Genomic DNA, 21,023 nt, shown 5'->3' on the forward strand with positions numbered 1-21,023 from the left:
AGATTTGAAGATAATAAGCAAATAAAAGTTGAAGGCAAAGATACTATTGCCGTGGAGACTAGCAATGATAAAATAAAATTACTTTACAATGATTATTTTGTTTCTAATTTTGCACATAGTTTGTTAGGTGGTGGGCAATTGATGATGGGTGGATATGCAATTTTATTGGATAATAGAGCTTGTGTTATTATCGGCAAATATTCAGGGTAGTCTATTGTTAATGTGTAAATGATAGAAAATAAGATGTTTCCACTTAAGATCTCTAATGTGGGAAACCAAGTTCTTATTGCTAGTGAAAATAATGAATCCAAGATGTGACACTTGAGATATGAGCATCTCAACATCAAAGGAATGCAACTTTTAAGTCGGAATGGTATGGTCTTTGGATTACCATAAATTAGTGCTCTTGGTTTATGTGAAGGATATGTTTAATACGGTCGTCGAGGTCAATATTCAACTAAGCTCGAAGCAAAATCGATAGTCTCTCATCTTCCCCATTTGGGATTTTATCTAGATGATTCTACTTTTTTGCTACAAATTGACGGACTCAAAATCGTCCCCTTCTTCCACTCCACAGAGGCATATTCATCGAGTGAAAGATGAATCTAATGCACAAAACACATAAACCTATGCTTTAAGTATCCTTTTCAGCTTCTTGTGATGAACTAGATGAGTAATCTTCTAGTCTTGATAGATGTTTTTTATAATTCAAGTATTTAGACTCTTTGAGAGATGGATTACTAGTTTGTTTATTGAACAAATTCGAAAGTACAGATGATTTCTCGTCCAACAATCAACATTTTAATTTTTTTCATTCCATTGAAAGAAAATATCTTATAAGATATCATAATTGAAATTCAAATTATAAATATTTAATTAATCTACTGGATGTTTTATCGTTGCATTATATCGAAGGGGAGTTTATGCTTATATGAGTTACTTCTTTAATAAAAAAAGTAGAATCTATCACCCTAGCGGTCTTACACGGTTGCCTCTACGATTATCTATGAAGAGATAAATTGAGAAGTTACAGTTAATCACGACGGACTTCAACTCATATGTGACAAAACAATTAATTCTTTTCTCAAAGTGAAGTATTTGATATGCGAATCTTACACAATTATTCAGTTATAGATACCTCTACCTTCCAACTGTGTTGATCCATCTACAAACTAAAAAAAATATTTATATTCTTTATGAATAATTATATTCTTTTATCTATTTAATTCATAAACTAAAATAAAAAATAATATTTATTTATTTATTTTATTTGCTAGGAATAGCTAAATTATTTGAGTGCTCATATTAATTAAGTTATAGATTGACTTTTGTCCTTTACAATTTCTCAAATAGGTTCTCATTTGCTAGAGCAGATTTTTTTTTTTTTGTAATATTTTGGATTTAGATATGATTTTTTTTTTCCTTTCATTTCCACACATAATATTTATGTAATAAAGCTGAAATAATAAGACATGATTTGAATAATAAAATAAATAACATAAATTGATTTGTTTGCGAATTAAATTAATTTTAAAAGTTCAATAATTTTCAATAACCTTGTTTTTTTTTTATAAAAAAAATAAATATTTAATTTTGGGTGTTTTCCTCGTTATTCCTTCCCACCGTCAATTTCTAGCAGAAAATGAGGAGAGGAATGGAGGAGACGGATCGGCTTCTCTTCCTCTTGGGCATATGAATGCATTTGCACGGGGCAATTAGGGCTACTTTTTGCAGGGGCGGGAGAAGACAATGGCGGTGTTGGAAAATTTGGACGCCTTCTTGGCCTCGGCGAGCAGGGCTTGCTGCAGCCCCCTTGCCGTTTTCATCCAGATCCAGGTAAGCGCATTCCAACTGTTCTCGATGCCAGTTCGTCCCTTTTTGCACTGCGCTTCTCAGCGTCTGATTATGGAGACCGCTAACGCCGTAACTTCGGTCGGAATTACGTTGCTTTGTTCTTCTTCGATGTCCTTCCGATGTAGGTTGGTAGTGTGGAAGGAAGCATAGCCTAAAAGAAAGTGTTTATTTTCTTGAAAGAGTTCTGATTTCAATGTCTATTCAGTGCCCGGATCGGGTGATTGAACAAGATGTTTTTTTTTCCCTTTCAATTTAATCTCTCATATCTCGCTTTCGGTCTCTTTGAGATGAAGAGGTTTGTATTTGATCAAAGGGTTGTGAGTTTACGATGTAAAGATTTCACTGTCCATCAAAAACAAATGGGATAAGTACCAGTTCAAACTTCAAAGTCTATAAGCGGCAGGAATGTTATGACTTTGAGCAGACTAGCAAAAGAATAAGAACTTTTGGGTTAAGTCATCCGACATTGAGGCATAACGCACTTGTTGATGCAACAATAGGAGAATTATCTGTATGACCTTTATCTTTCCTTTTATTTAGATACTCTACCTTTATAAATGATATATCCTCTTTATTTTGGTGTTTGGGGTGAATGATGGCTAAATATGTTGGATAATACTAGGAGAGAACAAGTTTAGCTATGCAAGCCATTCTATTCTCTGCAACTAAAAGCTAGCTCAAGTAGTTTGCAGCCTAAAATTTTAATTTTGTTCCTAACTTCAAGCCTGGGAAATGTAGATCATAGCTATGTGGAATTGTAGATTTAGCCGAGATGTAAAAGTGAATATGAAAACTAACTATTCCTCCGTAAGAACTAAATTTAAAGAAGAACCAATATTAACTGGTTGTGCTAATTTGTTTCTTTGTTTTTCCACTTCTTAAATTGTCATTTGATCACATGTTATCTACAATGGCTTAAATTTAATCACTGAAAATTATTGCCTTTAATTGTAATCTTACACCTTATAAAATTATTTTTTAAAATATATAATTTTTAAAAATGTTTTCTCATATAGTTTTGTCAAATGTTATGACCCATTTATGACCAAATTAATATGACATACATGACATGTATTTCCACCCCTATGTCGATGGAGTTATACAATCCAAAGTTTCAACCATGCTCTTTGTACAGGTTCCACAAAACTAATTATCACCCTTATATTTCTCAGAAAAATTAGCAACAATATCAACTTGTTATTTTTTTCAAGGGAGATATCCAATGACAAGTTATAGTTATTGCCTTTCCTTTTCAACTTGCTAAAGGGTTAAATTATGATATAAAAGTTACTTTTTTAAAAATGAATTGTCTTTATAAGTGGCTTAATTCATGTCAAACGCATATATATTTTAAGGTCATTTCATGTTTGTGTTTCTGGTCCGGTTGAGCACTCATCTAAGCTTTATCCAAGCCTTCAGTCTGTGATCAACAAGTTGGCAATAAGGGCGAGTGAAGATTCTATATGGACAGAATGATTGTTTGTAGCTATCCTTTATAATATAACATGTACTCCTCTAAGCTCTAACTTTGTTTTTGCATTCTCAATGACCAAATAAAGACAGCTTGTCACTTCATTAAAAGCACACTAAATTATTTTATGTATTTCTATATGAGTCATGCCTATTGATATTAGTGTTTCCATGGGTGAGAATCCTTTGACCAATTCTTCAAATCCTTGAGCAATATTTATAACATTTTGAGATTACCTTTGAAAATGAGTGATACTGGTTCGTAAGATTGGAGCACTGATTCAAGTAGAGGAGACTTAGTGTGGTTTGTCTCCATGAAGCAATTATATGAGTGCCCATACTTCATGCACAACCTATTCTTCTCTGATATCATTTCCACCTTCAGTTTTAAGACCGACTATCCCTTGCTCCCTAATAGAGGAATGAGTTACTTGACACCTCCACATTGTGAGATGAGGGGCCCCACCACACACTATAACATCCTCATGTCAATCAATCCACTTTCTGTCATCCAGATTCCCTCAATAACTCCATCCTACAATGTAGTAAGCAAACCTCCTCTATATCATAGGATCTCTAAATCATTTTCCTTCCATATACCTATAGGTACTTGCTCTATTGGTCTCAACAAGGTGATTAACAATGTCAATCCTCCATTTCAAAGCCACTCGCTGAATACTCATCGATCTCTTCACTGAGTGCAAAGGTTGAGTTTCTCACTTGCCTTGTGTTGAGAGGCAAACTATGGGCATTATCATGGAGATTGCAGGTCTAGTACCCATCTTGATTGCACATGTAAGCAAGCAACCTCCAACATGATGATCTTCATTTCCCTTCCATGTTCCCACCCTAGTGATCAAAGCCAGTCTTGTTCTTTCTATTGGGCTCGATGGACATTCATACATTTTTGGACTAATTTAATTTGGAACATATAATGATTTTATAGTGGCAATACAATAAAATACAAAACAAATACTTGATGTTCTCTTGCTAGTGCTTGAAAAGCAAGGGGAGTGATGTTATGTACCCTTCTTCAAGCTTAACCACCTTCAAGTTACAGGAAATCCTTGCTGTGGTTTCTCGTAATTGTTTAGGGTTTATATTAAAATGAGTTGTGCTTGTTTCAATCAAGGTTGTTATGGATGTCGTAAATAAAAAAAAACTCATATATTTGTTATAACAAGGATGCATATTATGTTTCATAAAAATTTCATATTATTAAGCACATAATAAATAATAAACTGTAGAATTTATGTAACTGGATTAATAGTAGGTAATATAATATCATAATATCACTGCTATCGTATTGTATTGATGTTGATATTTTATTGTTGTTATTTTGTTGCTATTGTTATTATCGTCATAATCATCATTATCAAGGTTATAAATTTACATCATTGTTACTATTTGTTAAAATTATTTTTTTGAAATATTAAATTTAATTAGATTATTAAAATACAAGTTATGCCTATTAGACTACTAATAAATAGTAAATCATATTTAAGATAAGGCTAATAAATACTAAAATAATATTATGCTAAAAAATAGAATCAGATTTTTTAAATACAAATAAGCTAAATTATAAAAGACTACTAATATTATTTAATCAAATTAGATCAAATTCTTTAATGTTTGATATATAATTTAGTTGTGGCCCAATCACATCCAAATCATATTTATATGAAGGGAGGTTTTCGCTCATGTTGTTTTAGAGAGGTCATGCATTCTCTAGAAACCTCTCTTGCTCAATACTAAGATAGAGTGGTTTATTGAGACACTTGGTCATATTACGAATATAGGAACGTTAAATGGCCAATCCTCAAGCTTGGGATAAATCCAAAGCAGTGGCAAATTGGAGCAAGCTCGGGATAAATCCAAAGCAGTGGCAAATTGGAGCAATTTATGATAGAATCTTGCAAGCAAAGAAGATTTATCCCCTCCCACGTATGTTTACTAAGATTCAAGTTGGGATGACCAGAAATTAGCTAAATCATACAATTTCCCAAGATCTACCTAATTTGGCTAAATTTCAATCTACTCCACCCATTTTACTCTTAATTTTACCCAATTTTTGATTCATCTATTTACTAGGGATTCTAATTATTTCTTCTAATTTCTTCCAATATATAGACTTTAAACTTCTCTGTTAGTCCTTATGTGTTAACTAATTTCTCAAGAAAGATCCAATCCACCTTTGTTGATATTGATCTAACTTGGGCAATCCATATTTGTATCAAATACTTTTGACAATCATGTTATTTGCTAAGAGCAATTAGGCATAGTCTAAATAAATAATTAAAATAGAGAAAATATGTTAAGATTAGGTCTTAAATCTTGTTTTGTGTAGGTCATCATGACTGAAACCTACTGTTCCACCAATCAATCAACATGTGGAATAAAATGATATGCTCGATACAAGCAAAGGTGGATGAAAATGTAAGGTTAACTTATTTAAGTGAGGGTAGGCGAGAACAAGTGGAGTTACAAGGCCAGATGAGATTGAGCTGGTGCTATAGATAACGACATTTTTGCGAGCCATTAGCGGATTCAAGACTTATCCTGCAACATGAAATTGGGAATGCTAGGGCAGAAAGATTTCGTATTTTGATGGAGTAAGCCTCCTCTTCTTCTCCTCACTTTGTACTTCTCTTCAACATCTTCTTTGCTTGTGCCTCCTCGTACTTAGTTCAACCTATTAGGATCAAGGATAGTGTGGTGGTGGTTGTGTGTGCGCGCGCATTAGATTGAGGTTGGGGGGGGGGGGGGGTTGTGAATTGACGGTGTGCAATTTTCTCGCAAACAACAAAATTCAATTTAATGGTAGACAAAATTTGTGTGTGATCAAAGTAATAAACAATACAATGAAAACAAGTAGATAAATGCACAATGCTAACATAAGATATAACAAGCTTTGAGTCTTTGTTCCTACATCCATGACCCTCAATGTATCTATTGCATAATCCCCAACAATCCACTCCTTAATATGAGACAATGGAGCAATGTGTATGATACATCATTGGATACTCCTCAGTCCTCACAACAATGGGCTATGGAGCCACTTGGTGAACACCCTTAACTAGATTACTCTCTAGTTGAACAAATCCTTGATCTAGACTCTTCCCTAGATAAGCAAACCCTTGAGCTAAATTTTCCCTAGTCCTCATACTGGGCAAACCCCTCACTGCTAAAGATCTTCTCACAAATAATTCAAGATATACCAATTTCTTCTAGATCCCATCTGGAAGCAATTGCCCTCTTAATATGATAGCACAAGAAAGCACCTCTACTTCACCCTTATAGATGAAGATTTAATGTCAGGTGAGAGAGAGTTACCAAGTTACCAAGCAAGATTCTAAAATCAAGGACGAAACTTGGATTTGCTTCCCAAGCTCCTTGGTGATCTGCTCACTTTAGTGATATGGAGAACTAATAGAAATCTTTTGCAAACATTAGTACCATTTAATATTGGAGTTCTAATGGACATATCTAGGCACTTGTGTTGACCTACCAAAACTTGTGGATAAACCTTACCTTGATTTCTAAATCATTGCAACCTCAACAACTACTTAGGGTCAACATAGAAAAACCTTAGATTGCTTCAACTAACTTAAGTTAACGTACCAAAACTTGTAGGCCAACCTAACTTACATTCTGTAAGTTAAATTGCCTACTTAGGTTGAGCTAAGAAAAATCTTAAGTCAACCTAAGTGCCTTGGTCAACTTAGTAGAAATCTTTAGTGGACCTAACTCCATCTAGAAATCTAGGTAGTAGAGACATTTCATTAGGTTGCCCCTATAATCTCATAGATCATCCTAGAACCTTGAAACACGTAAGTTGAGGCTACCTAAACCCTAAGCCTCTAAACAATAAGCTTAAAGATGAAACTCTCTAAATAACAATCCCTACTTCTAAATCCTACAATTACATTTACTTAGATTACAGTCCAGACACGTGAGTCTTTGGGTCCATCTCAAGCTCGACAACAATCCGTGAGTTCGAAATGCCACATGACTTCATGTTTGATATATTAAGTTCATTATCTAAGCTTGATAATCTCAATCTTCAAAATCACATGGGAAATCATGCACCCTTAGGTAGATATAGAAATTCCTAACTTAGAATGCATTGCCAAACTATAAAAATAGTGGGAAGACCTAACTATAATAAAGGGACAGAACCAATGTTTCAATACTACCCTCCTTGTCATTGGTGCCTTTAGCACTTGTCTCGACATGCCAATACGACATTGAGACAATATTGCTTTGGTAGGGTATTGATTCAAAATGAAATTTTATACCTTGGTTAAGATAGTGTCTGAAGGTAACAAGTGTGTTTTATGACAAAGTGAATTGATTGAAGCTTGAAGATACAAAGAGAGACCAAAGAAAGGTTAGTTAAAGTGATTAAAACTAATTTAAGATATATTAGTAATACTAGTAATATAGCATTACATCAAGTTCAAGCAAGACTAACAATGGCTTGATGATGATGATCATGACGTCTGGTGAGCTATCTAGCTACTTCATTTTTCCAAATTTGAGATGCATATTGTAGGGGCTTTTTTGTTGTCCTTGTGGACTATTCCTTTTCACTTTAGAATAGTTCTATGCCCTTATTATAGAAAAAATTATATATATCTCCAATCCTCTAAAGGAAACAACTAAAAACTATCTTTTTCTATTTGATTGTAGGGTTGTGTAATATGTTTAACTCTTGCTATTGGATGGGCCCTTGCTGCTTATGTCAGGTATTATGATTATTTCTTAGCAATAAACACAGCTAGATATACTTATTCATTGTTGATTGTAATTGAAGCATATGAACATAGTAAATATACTGTTTTCTTCTATCAGGAGTAGGACTATACATCAAATAAAGTGTAATATCAGAAAAGGCAACAGTTTTGCATTTATCTGTGGAGATATTAATGATCTTGAGCACTCTGCTCAGATGAATTTGCCTGGGGTGTCAGTTATAATGCCTTTGAAAGGATTTGGGGAACACAACTTGCAAAATTGGAGAACCCAAGTGAGTTATCTGCATTTAAATTGTATTGGTAGAATGTTGATATAATTAGAGGAAATAATATACCAACTTGTTCTTCTTGAAAGGAAAAAGACCTGTCAACTTTGGTTTGCAACTATTATAAACCTTTGAATGGATTCCTTGATAGAAGTTGAATCCAACACAGTAGATTATTTTTTGACATCTTGCTAATGCAGATCACTTCTCTTTATGGAGGACCTCTTGAGTTTCTTTTTGTAGTTGAGAGTACTGATGATCCAGCATACAGCGCAGTCTCCTCACTCATTTCAGAGTTTCAGGTAGAATTTTACATCATAATTTTTGTTTCTTTCACTTGAGTGCTATTTCATTGTTTGAAGTAGCCGAGAGTGGTTATTTCATTAATTTAATTTTAATCATTTATTGACCATATATTTAGCTTTTGAAAATATTGAGGATCTTGACATTTACTGGTAAGCATGATCTTTTATTGTGAGGACGAGTAGCCACTCAAAGTTGTTGTGTTCAAGGTTCTCACACAAAGATAGAAAGAACATTATGTTGTTGCACCTATGCAATTGTAAGTTTTTAATTGTCACAAAAAAGTGTGTAAGCATAAAATTCACATACATAACTGTGAAACTTTATAAGTGTCTAGCCTGGCCTAATTTTCTCCCACATTTCCTTATTTCTTCTTCAAAGAATCAAAGTTAGAGGACATAAATTGTAATACCCTGATTTAGTTCAACATATTGAGGTATGAGCTAATAGAGGGGTTTTGTATGCTTAGATGAGTTAAGAACTATTAATTTTAGTTTAAGCATTTTGGGTTAATGGTTGATTTTAATAAGTTAATTGGCTATCTCTTATCTAAGTGAATTGTAATAATTAATATCAGCGGGTACTTAATTCGAGGCATGGTGAAATGGTGGAAAGGGTTGTTTGCATAATGCTGGAGCCATTGTGTCTCACATACTGATCAGGATAATTCTAGATTATGAGTTGAGTTTAAGTCTTGTTGTGACATTAAGCCTTAAGTGGGTAAGAGATTGTAATACCCTAATTTAGTCTCACATGGTGAATTGTCGGCTTATAGAGGGAGCTTTATAACCTTAGATGAGTTAGATACTATTAATATGTGTTTAAGCATTTTGTGTTAGTGGTTGGGTTTAATAAATCACTTTTCTCATCTAAGTGGGGTAGTGACGTAAATTGTAACTAGTTGTCTTCTTTTCTCTCCTCTATCATCATCACTTCTTTCTACCAACCTCTTCAGCAAAAAGGTGGAATCCGCTGGGAAAAGGTGGAACCCAGCGGTCCCACACGGTCGGCCCCACGACCATCTGTGAGGAGGTAAATTGAGAAACTGCAGTTGGCCACGACGGAGGAGAGCATTGCCTTGGCTTCGCCGAGATTCGACCCTTGCCCACTTCAACAACTTTGTTTCATCGTAACCAACTCAGCTATGCCCCGCAGACCTCTTTCTACCAACCTCCATCAATAAATAAGGATACCATAATAATGCTTAATTTGCATACTATCACAAACAGTACCACTAGAGCAATAAGCCCAATAAGAATAACTTTGATTCAACATAATTATAATTCAAAAATAAACATAATGATGTTAAACTTATGCCTAAATTCGAGCGAATAAAGAATTGAATTGGCAAACTATTACTCTTTAAATTTTTGATTTTTTTTCATCTTAAATGTTATTCCTCCTTTTTACCTAGCTTCTAGTTTCTTAGTAGAAGGGGAGCTTTGATACAACGGTAAAGTTGCTACTATGTGACCTAGAGTTCATAGGCTTGAGTTTTGGAAATAGTCTCTTGCAAAATAGGGTAAAATCGTGTACAATAGATCCTTCTCCGGGACCTCTCATTGGCGGGAGCTTCGTACACCGGATTGTTTTTTTTCTAGCTTCTTAGTGTATATGTTTCTTTTTTGAGTTGCTTCTCCTAAATTTTTTTAACATTTTCCTTTTAGTATCTTTTATTGTGATGATGTTCCATGTTCTTAGCCCTTGCTCCTAGAAGTATGTAATGTACATTAACTTGATTTAAGTATGAGCAACTGTCTTTTGTATGGATTTCGTTGTCAACCTGTGCCACTTGAAATAGGCAGTTTTTACTATTCTAGCATGGGACTGGCATGGATACTCTATTAGCATGGATGTGCCAATAGCCATGCAAAAATCCTATGTCAACCATCCTTGCATGCTTGGTGTTGACAAGGAACACGACAAAAGGAATCAACATGTGATATGAGAGAACATAGGTAAGGTCGAACATCAATAGAAAGACTAAGACTGTAAAATGCTTGAGAACTTATTGAGTAGTAGCAAACATCATTGACAAGAGAGAATAGTAGCAGCGAGGGCGATAACTCTTCGATTTGGAGTGGTGCGCATAAATAAGGTTTATGAGATGTAGTTGAAGGAGAGGAGAGATTAGATATGGTTGATTGACCTCGAAGGAACCAATTGTTGATAATGGCCAAATCGTGAGGCCAACCAAATCTAGACCACAGTGACTTGTAGAGGGAGAAATTGCGAAGGAAATCAAATCACGAGAAGAGGGATTTGGCTGGAAAAATGATTTTAATATAACAATTTTAAAATATATGTATATATATCAATGTTAGTTCTTAACCGTCTTATAAATAATTAATATATATGTATCTATATATATATATATATATATATATATATATAACTTTTATAATTAATTATATAAGTTATATAATATTATTACATTATATAACTGTTATAATAATATAATTAATATGTATTTATTATATGTATATAAAATTTATATATATAAATAAACTGTAATATTTATTACATATTATATAAAAATATATAAAAATATAAACTGTAATATTTATTGTATATTATACAAAAATATAAACGGTAACCATATAAATTTATATATTATAAATTAATAATTAATTAATTAAACTGATAATGAATTAATATAATTATAATTTATATATTTATATTTTTGTTATTATTTTTTACGCCAATTGATTAATGATAAGAAAAGTCAAATAAGTTAAAATAAAAAATAAAATACTTAAATCAGAATATTTGAAATCAATCTCAGGTAGTTGATTTAGGATAATTTTCAAGCAATTCAAATTTATCTAAATTTTAATCATAATTAATCAAACTTAAAATTAATTTTAAAATTTTTAATATGTTGAAAATTTTAAAAAGTATATAATTTTAATTGTCTTAAATAAATTCCAAAATATAATTTTAAATGTCTTAAATAAATTATGAAAAATTATAAACCTTTAAATATATTTAAAAAATATTTTAAAAATTACTTTAAAATATGATAAATAATTTTTAAAATTATCCTTGACTTTTTAAATTTTTTTTAGAATTATATTTTAACGCTTAGTTTTATTCATCTCCATATTTATAAGCTTATCGAATTTGAGATGAATAGTAATTATGTGTGTCAATTTAATAGTTATTCAAAAGTTTTAAATAATATTTCTCTATAAAGATATTTATTCTATTTATTTAGTATTTTTGTTAAAATCAGATATTCTTGTGATTTTTTATCAATTGGATAATTTTTCTTATGTTATTGTCAATGTTATAATTATGAATATGTGTTGTGAATTATTTTATCTTTTTAATAATACATGCGTAGACAAATGACACCAATAAGTTGTTTTATGATCCAACTAAGAGACACACGTCGATTAGAGAATCAATTTCATAGACAATGTTTATATTGCAATATCATTAGACAGTGGTGGGGTTACATGCCTAAAATAACACTTCGTTGGTGGATATTCGGATGTTTCTAAGTGTCCAAAAGTTCCTCAAAATCCATCGTGCAATAAAGATAAACTTGATGACAATAAATAATTGAAGTACAAACAACAACAATGTGAAATTTTTGATAGATGCGGCTTTGGAGAACTTGTCTATCATGAACTTGAAGGTCATACTAGAGGTATTTCAAATGATGAAGAAGTTTTAGCAGCTTTTAGGGCCTCTCAAGCTGAATATGAGTATGAGAAACACATGCGATATAGTGGTGATATAGTTGATGCCAGTGGAAGTGACTCAACTACTGCAACAAAATTGGGGAGGAGTGCAAGTATTTGTGTTACCTCAACATGAGGTGGTATTGGTCATTTCTTTCCTTCCATAGGATGAAGATGTGCAATTGATATTGTTGATATTGATTCATTAGCATTCCCAAACCAAGCTAGTACATAGACTAGGATTGATGATACCTATACAAGGGAGAAACATAATTAATCGACCAAAGTATTGCTAAATGTTTTTCATTTCAATTGAATTCCCCCCTAATGTAGCAACAAATACATACTATCATAACATAGCGTCCAACATCAAAAAATATTATCATGTTATCCAATCTCTAACTGTATATGAAATTACTAGTCCATATTTGGATGACCAAGTGGAGGAGTTTGGGGTTATGTTGATGTGCGATAGTTATACATGACCTACATAGGTGAGCATTATTAACTTTCTACTATAGTGTAATAGAAAGATGATATTTCATAAATCTATTGATGCAACTGCAAAATGTCATAATGCATCTTACATATATCACTTGATGGATAATGTGTTCGAGAGATAGATGTAGTGTAGGTGATCATAGACAATAGTGCCAACTTCAAAAGGGGTGGAGAGCTATTGGAGCAAGAGCATCCAACATTGTTTTGGACACCATGTATAGCACATTGTATTGGTTTGATGATGGCGAATATTGGTAAACTTGATATAGTGAAGAAGGTGGTGAAAAAAGGTCAATCGTTAACAAAATTCTTCTATAATTATCATTGGGTTAATGAGAAAATTTATTGATGGGGAAATTTTATGATTAGAGCAACTAGGTTTGTGACTCACTTTCTGCTATTAAAGTCGTCGTTTTAGAAAAAGTTGGATTGAAGACCATTTTCACTTTTGAAGATTGGGAAGTCTTTCGATGCTTTAACACTATTGAAGGTAGGGAGGCGCAAAATATTGCTAATATGGATGTAGGTAAATATAGCATGCTTTATTACTAATCATTATCAACATATATGAAATATTTTAATTTTACTCAAATTTATCTTACAACTAAGTGGTGGTTACTATATGGAGGATCAACTCTGAATTTGAAAAAGATTATAGTACTGATTCTTTCACAGATGACGTCTTCAAGTGGTTCCTAAAGAAATTAGTTAACTTTCTCCCTCATTCATACAAAAGTGTGAAATCATCGTTTGGAGAAAATGGTCTATGTTCATTATCATATGTGTCTTCAACTAAGAGTCATAATAGAAGAGAAGAACAAGTGTCTAGCGATGATGATCTAATAATGCATTGGTGGAGCACTCTTGAGGTTGAGAATTTGTTATTTGATGAAGCAGGAGATCCACCACGGCCATCTCAATTTCTTATCTAACAGATTGAAAAATGCAAATTAGAGGAGATGTTGGTGAGGAAGATGATGATGAAACTTTTGACCAAGGATTGAAATCTCGAGCCGTTTCACTTGATACCGGTAAAATTTTCTTTAGGACCGACACTTCTGGCCGGGATATTATCCGGAGGCGTCGCTTGGGTCTCGGCGATGCCTTCGGAGGTGTTGCGCGTGCCCTGATTGTGCGGCCTGCGCATGCCCCGGTCGCAGTCGTGTGGAATCCAAATTTTCTTTTTAAAACTTAGGTTTAAATAATAACATAGATTAATAATTTTAATCAATTTCTAGCTATAGTTGGGATAATTTAAATAGGCTTAATTAAAGTCTCATAAAATTATCTTATTATTTTTAAAAAATATATATTTTTTTAATTTTTAAATATTTAGATTAATTTTTTTTTATTTTTTTAATATATTTTATATTTTAAAAATACCGAAACTATACCGGTACAGTACGATACGGTATCGAAATTGTATCATTTCGGTCCGGGACTAAAACCTCAGCATGACTTGATATTTTAAACCTTGCTTTTGATCAAGATTTGAGTTTTTTGGATCTTAGTTCAAACATTCTTAGATATGCTAACCCCAAACTCAACCATAGTCCATTGATAAAAGTAAAGGGGTCTAGCTCCTACAATTTCTACTAAAGTGAAAGGAAAAACAAAAACAAAACTCCTACTTTCAAGGGAAGGGGTCAATTGACGATTAGTGAAAATCCACTCGATCCGATTGATGAGCAAGGATATCATGAAAGTGACTAAACATACACCTTCTGAGACTACAATTCGATGAGAAATTCAAAATGATAATAACGATGTCAACAACAGTGCAAATACTCATGGAGATCAGGTCCATATAGCATATTGATGTTCTCAACGTAGTAAACATGCTGAGGTCAACATTAGGATTAGATTTAATTGTGATATGATGTTACAAACAGACCAGGCAAATTTGTAGGAAAATTGGACAATCTTATTGCAAAAGCTGCAATAAACAATGAGTCTGAGAATTGCCAATACTGGCGGTCTAATATGAGATCAGTGAGGAGCATACACAGCTTTGTTTGCACATAAATTAAGCTAAATCTTTAGTCTGTAGGTTGAAATAAAACTATAAAGCATATTGAATGGTTAGTTACTCTGGCTTTCTCAAACTTTGAAATGGAACAACTTTCTAGTCAAATCTGAGAGATTAACATAGACGACTTACCAAAAAGGAATGCCATGAAATCCAACTCATCCAAATCATTCATTTCCAGAATAAAAGTTCTCGAGTGGGATTGCCATTTTCACATAAAACACCCAACACATGAAGCAAATTATTTTGTTGATTGCAATGCCACACTTCCTAATTGTATTATTGTTTAGTTTTTCCTGCATCATCCCAGGTCCTTAAACTCCTTGTCAAAGATGTTAATGCGAGCTCTGTTTCCTGTACTTGTATTTCTGAGGCTTGGTTGAAATAAAAAGGGCCTTTAGAACCTCTATAAGGGCCAAAAGAAATAATTGATATTTCCATTACAGTAAATGTTGAAACTTGTGCATCAATTGTTGGGCTCTCCTCAAGATGGTCTAGCAAGATACTGGTGTGCAATATTGGCAACGCATTAAAAGTTCACCAAGACATCACTTACTGAACCAAAAACAGGTGTCTCAATTTGTTGGTTATTGTTTGAGTTCAGCTTCACTTGTTATGTTGAAACTTGTGCATCAATTGTCGGGCTCTCCTCAAGATGGTCTAGTGAGATACTGTTGTGCAATATTGGCAATGCATTAAAAGTTCACCAATACATAACTTACTGAACCTAAAACAGGTGTCTCAATTTGTTGGTTATTGTTTGAGTTCAGCCTCGCTTGTTATGTAGAGTGAGAGTGACTTCACCTTGGCAACTGTTTTTGTACTTCCAGTCCCATGTTTGTTTTTTCAACAATCCAAGATACATTTATTGTCCCTTATACAGAGCATATAAGAAAGTTTTCCTACTCTTGCGAATTTAGCATGCAACAACCATTGTTTACAGTTTATAGATCAAATATATACAAGTTGCAGTTTGTTGGCAATTTACTGAAATCAATCAATTCCCTATCAGTTTAGAAAAGGATCGAAGTTAAACCTTATTAGGTGGCTTTTGACTTGCACTTATTTGCAATATCTATCTATATAATTATAAAATGTTTATTGAAAGTTTCTGACCAAACGAATGTGTTAATATTTTCAGGACAACATTGACGCAAAGATAGTTGTTGCTGGATTGACTACAACATGCAGTCAAAAGATTCACAATCAATTAGTATGTGATTTAGATTTTGTCATTCCATACTATGCTTTAAGCAACACTTCACTCTGTTGGCTTTGATTTCAACTTTGTTGTAATTCTCCATTCATATCAAGGCCTAAAAATTTTCACAAGGAACGTGGTTCAGTATTTCCTTAACAAGCTTTGTTCTATAGTCATTCATGTGAATGGAAAATTTTGTATCACAGTAGATTTCCCTCAACTTAGCTGCAATTGGGGAGAAAGAACAATCAAAATTATGTCAGTGGACAACTGTTTGTTTAAAATGTTCTAAAGTTTGATTGCACATCTTTTAACTTTTCTAAACCAGAATCTTTCTAATATCAAAGCTCTGGAATAACAGGTGGTAGTTCTGAAACTAAGCAGCAAAATTACCAAGTCCTGGAATGATTAGTTATTTAATTTGCAGAGTGCAAAACAATATTGATACCTTTTACATTTTAGTTGTTCTGAGTTATCCATCACCCTCCATCTTTGGTTCAGTTTAAAACACTCTGCTGCGTATCATCCTCAGCAATCTTTTTCACTTCAAATGACAATATTATAGAAAAATGGCTCTATTTCAGATTGGTGTAAAAAGAATGCATAAGGATAGCAAGTATGTTTTATTCCTGGATGATGATATAAGGCTCCATCCTGGATCAATTGGTGCACTAACAGCAGAAATGGAGAAAAATCCTGAGGTGTTAAATTTATTGCTATATTTGTTAGTTCTTCATTCATACAAAATGAAATGGTGTTGCTTCTGTGCAGATTTTTATTCAAACAGGTTATCCCCTAGATTTACCATCAGGAAGCTTGGGAAGCTACTGCATATATGAATATCACATGGTACTGAATATCCAAAATTTTTGTTGTATCTATAAAATTTCAGCATATCTTTATATAGTGATGAGTTGCTAATGGAGTCATAAGCCACCATGTTCTGTATGGCCTACAACAGTTTCAATGTAAAAAAGGTGTATTAATAATTGATAATTCACATATGTTTGATAAAAAGAACAATCTTCCCCTTTTTTTGTTTCCCATGTTACATACCTTGGAACAAATTGTGTGACAAAGGAAAACCAATTTTCCTAAATTTCCTGGATCACTCCTAGCATGAATATTGTGGCCATTACCACAAGGAGAACATAGATTTGGATATTTCTTCTCTTATTCCTCAACCTTTGTTTTTTTTTTCAGAAAAGGCTACTTGCTAACACCCCTAAGAAAGGTTCAACAGCTTGTTCAGTTGTCTGCCTTAAAACTGAACAAGTGGAACCTAGTATAAGATTCAGTTTTTAGATCCATTTCACCTAGCTTAAATGCAGCTTGTTTTATTAAAATAAATGATTAATTATTATGTAGTTCTGAAGAGTCTTATTTATTGTGTGTAAATAAATAATTAATTTACATTACTATTAGTAGTCTCATCTATGGTTCGAAATCTCGATCCAAGTTGGGGTTTCAATCCTCATCTAGAATAAGATGTGTTGATCATGTGGGGGGCAATGTTGATAGCTGTAGTGAGCGTCAACCTAAGGTGGAGGAGAGGAGGCAGAGGAGTAACGTACAAATCAGAAGTCTATGGCACATCATGAACAAGTTTCATTCATAGAAGTCATTGTCTGGTGATTGTCAAAGTCGTCATCTCGTGTTGTGGAAGCCTTCGTGTCATAGAAATCACATCATGGAAGTTCTCTCAGACATTTTTTGTTCGTCTAGTGTTGGCACTTGGCTTGAGTGCCAACCCTTGGCAGAGGATGGCAAGACAAGATGTTTGTGATAGGGTGATAAGTTTGCTTCATCTTTTTCGTTTGCCTTAGAGAGTTACATACATATCAGCTTGGATTGAGGATTATATTTTGTGATAGTAAGTTTGACATTCTATCACTTATCTATGCCAAAATCCATTTTATTTGCTTCAAGATTGAGCTTAAGTTCTCACTTAAAATTAAGAACCTTGGATGAGTTTCTGAGTTCAAGCTTTTGATGAGCTCCCTTCTAAACCTGAATGGAATTTAAACCAAGGTTTAAATCTTAAGTCATGTCGAAGTTTTGATCATTAACTGAAATGATACTGTTTTAATATCGTGCCAATGTTTCGATGCATGGTGCCAGTAAAGGATTGGAATTGAAAAAGGAAGAAGATGAAGCATAGGAAGGAGATATTATTTATGCTGAGCATGGTTTTAAATTTTGTACCATGCCGGATGAAACGATAGAAACATATTATTCTACTAAATTATTGAAACTCGATACTGCTAAGCACAAATAGTGTCTCCTTTTGCTTCATCTCCTTCTTCCTTCAACCTCCAATCTATCACCGACACAATGCATCGGAGATGTCGGCGCGATAACTACAACACAACTTGAGATTTTGAACCTTGGTACTGTGTGGTATTGAATTTCGCTGATTTACCAGAATGATACATTTCAACCATTTTGCTCGATACGGTATGAGATTTTAAACCATGATTTCAACATCCCAAACTTTAGCTTGACAATTAGTGCTCGAGCTGAGCTCACTGTTTGGCTAGTTGGCAACCATAGGCTTGCCAATTCTCTATGCCGTTGGCCAATTCTCTATGCCATTGGTTAATACAAGATTGTTATCGAGTTATTCAGCCTTGTTACGATGACATAATTAATGGCTCCACATCATGGTAGGTCTGTTGTAGTTCCTTATGATTGAACACATTGTTTAAGCCATTTAAAGTCATAAAAAACCATGTAGATTCCATTAGCAAGTTGACTTGCATTAGTTTAGGATCTGAGAAGAGGGGAGTCTAAGTTCAAGTATTTTCCATAACTGTGAAAAGCTTGACCAGACGAAAGCTGTTAATATTTGAGTTCAATATCACAATATGATTCTTTTCATTTACTCAAGGTCATTGGCACCATCAGCAAGTTATGATTGTTCCAACTAGCATGGTCAGCTAATGAATTTTATCTCTACTTTAGCTCTATGCAAAGCTATTTCACTACTAATATCTTAATCAATTAAGTCATATTTGTTACATTGCCTAAATCTTTTTGTTCCTCTACCCTTCCTCTGCTCTAATAGATTCAGATCTAACTACAGAATCTATCGGTCTTAGAATGTCCTCTCAATCAATTTTCTCTCATTTTATACCTATTTGTTTTTGGATCTTAGTATTTTCATCTTATCCTTTATAAAAACTTCCCACATTCATAAGTTAGCTATATTATGAATACATATCTTTTATCAAATCAATATAATTACTAAATATTCTTTTCTTCTACAATATCCACTATTATCATTGTCTGTCTCAGAGCTCTATCATAATTTTTTTTTTCAAATCAATAAAAGTTATATACACATATGATAGAGTCCCTAGATAACTATTATTATGGTGGCTATTAGAGAAAAGGAATGTCTAGTATTTATATCGATATGATTAAGCTAAAAAGGATATGTATGATATTATAGTTTAGCAGAGTTAAAGTTACTAAAAGTTTGACAAATTAAATTATCTATCCATTAACCCAAGGTGCCAAGAGCAAATTGTTCCTGTTTTTTAGTTATTTCTATCTTATAACTTATCTTTCATTATTTAAATAAAATGCTTCTGATTCCTGTGGACATTTGTAATTCAATGACAATAGATGATACACCAATTGACTATCATAATCAGATAGCCAACTACTCAAGCATTATGCCATTGAATATTTCTTGAGGTTCTACCTGCAAACAAAACAATTCTTGCCTAATATGATCATAGTTAATGCTGACAACTCAATGTATTCGATTAACTTAATGCTTGTTTATTATGAATCTATTTAGTATTCAGTAGGTTGTCTGCTTTACTATTAACTAATTTTACACTGCCTATTATATGCACTCTTAGATGTGATTATCTTCTTGTATTTGAACATAATGGTCTGTCATGAGATGAGACAACCTATTCATCCATGTTCCTGTCTACTAACAAAACTGCCTTGATTCATTCTATTGTGTCTTCTTTTCCTACTAGCTGCAAGCTTCCATAAATGATGTTATGGCATCATGTGCATGCTGGAATATGCTGATGTTGTTTACCATATTAAAAGCGTTTCCTGCAATTATTATTAATAACTAAAAACATAAAACTGCCATGCACTAGCTTCATTTGAATTCTAAAATAATAAAAGAAAAAGGTAAGTAATTTTTCCTTAAATAACAAGATCCTTGTTACATTTACATACCACATGCTAAAAAAAATAAAGCTGAAATTGTGATTTTAAACCTTGATCTATACTACATGGATGTTTGTCAGAAAGGAAATCCCATTTAAGCAAGCTCTCTTTTGTAATATGCTTGGTGTTGATAGACAAATTTGGTAAGCATTACTTCAAATAAACTTCTATTAAAGGTATTGACCTTCATATGTGCTGCCAATCTCAACCTCTGATTTATTTTTTCATGTAAAAGAGGTGAATCTAAGTCTTTTCCTTACTGTTGCTCTTGAAGCTCAACCCGCTTAGACCTCACTGTTTTAACTTGATTTTTAGTTCATGGGTTTTAATTATCAAATTATATCAACATTGAACCATTTGTTTTTTCTTTAGTTTTGACAGTACAAGTTAATTTAATACTGAGGAATTGTTTTAATTATTTTTGCACTGTATTGTTTACCTGTAACTTTAGCCTTGCTCTATGGGATTCGCAACTGGTGGAAAAACTTTCTTTTTGTGGGGAGGCTGCATGATGGTAAATTTGGCATCTCATCTCACAATCAAGTGGAAACTAACATGCTTTAATATGCAAGTCTTACATTTTGTGTAATTCCTAGATGCATGCAGAAGATTTTAGGAAAGACTTGTATGGTGTTGTTAGTGGGCTTAGTGATGGTGGATACTCAGATGACATGACCCTTGCAGCAATCGCTGGTAATTGCTTTGTGATCTTTCTAGTAATTAATCATCTGAAACAAGTTTTTTATTTTTATT

General features: G+C 33.1%; 1 protein-coding gene and 1 pseudogene across 1 annotated transcript in view; both read left to right on the forward strand.

Annotated features, from left to right (window-relative positions):
• Positions 1 to 1,634: 1,634 nt before the first annotated feature.
• The window catches only part of LOC141811597 (uncharacterized), a 28,851-nt gene continuing 9,462 nt past the window's right edge, over positions 1,635 to 21,023 (forward strand). Inside the window, exons 1-9 of the mRNA XM_074699616.1 lie at positions 1,635 to 1,836; positions 8,017 to 8,072; positions 8,179 to 8,353; positions 8,548 to 8,649; positions 16,011 to 16,082; positions 16,655 to 16,771; positions 16,842 to 16,919; positions 20,722 to 20,784; positions 20,867 to 20,963. Coding sequence (XP_074555717.1) covers positions 1,750 to 1,836; positions 8,017 to 8,072; positions 8,179 to 8,353; positions 8,548 to 8,649; positions 16,011 to 16,082; positions 16,655 to 16,771; positions 16,842 to 16,919; positions 20,722 to 20,784; positions 20,867 to 20,963 — 847 coding nt within the window. The 5' untranslated portion in view covers positions 1,635 to 1,749. The remainder of the gene's footprint in view (positions 1,837 to 8,016; positions 8,073 to 8,178; positions 8,354 to 8,547; positions 8,650 to 16,010; positions 16,083 to 16,654; positions 16,772 to 16,841; positions 16,920 to 20,721; positions 20,785 to 20,866; positions 20,964 to 21,023) is intronic.
• Positions 11,989 to 13,189, forward strand: LOC141811423 (uncharacterized; annotated as a pseudogene).

The sequence above is a fragment of the Curcuma longa genome, chromosome 17, assembly GCF_044706935.1.
Source record: "Curcuma longa cultivar G26 ecotype Majalengka, Jawa Barat chromosome 17, ITB_CL_G26_1.1, whole genome shotgun sequence".
In the NCBI taxonomy this organism is placed as follows: domain Eukaryota; kingdom Viridiplantae; phylum Streptophyta; class Magnoliopsida; order Zingiberales; family Zingiberaceae; genus Curcuma; species Curcuma longa.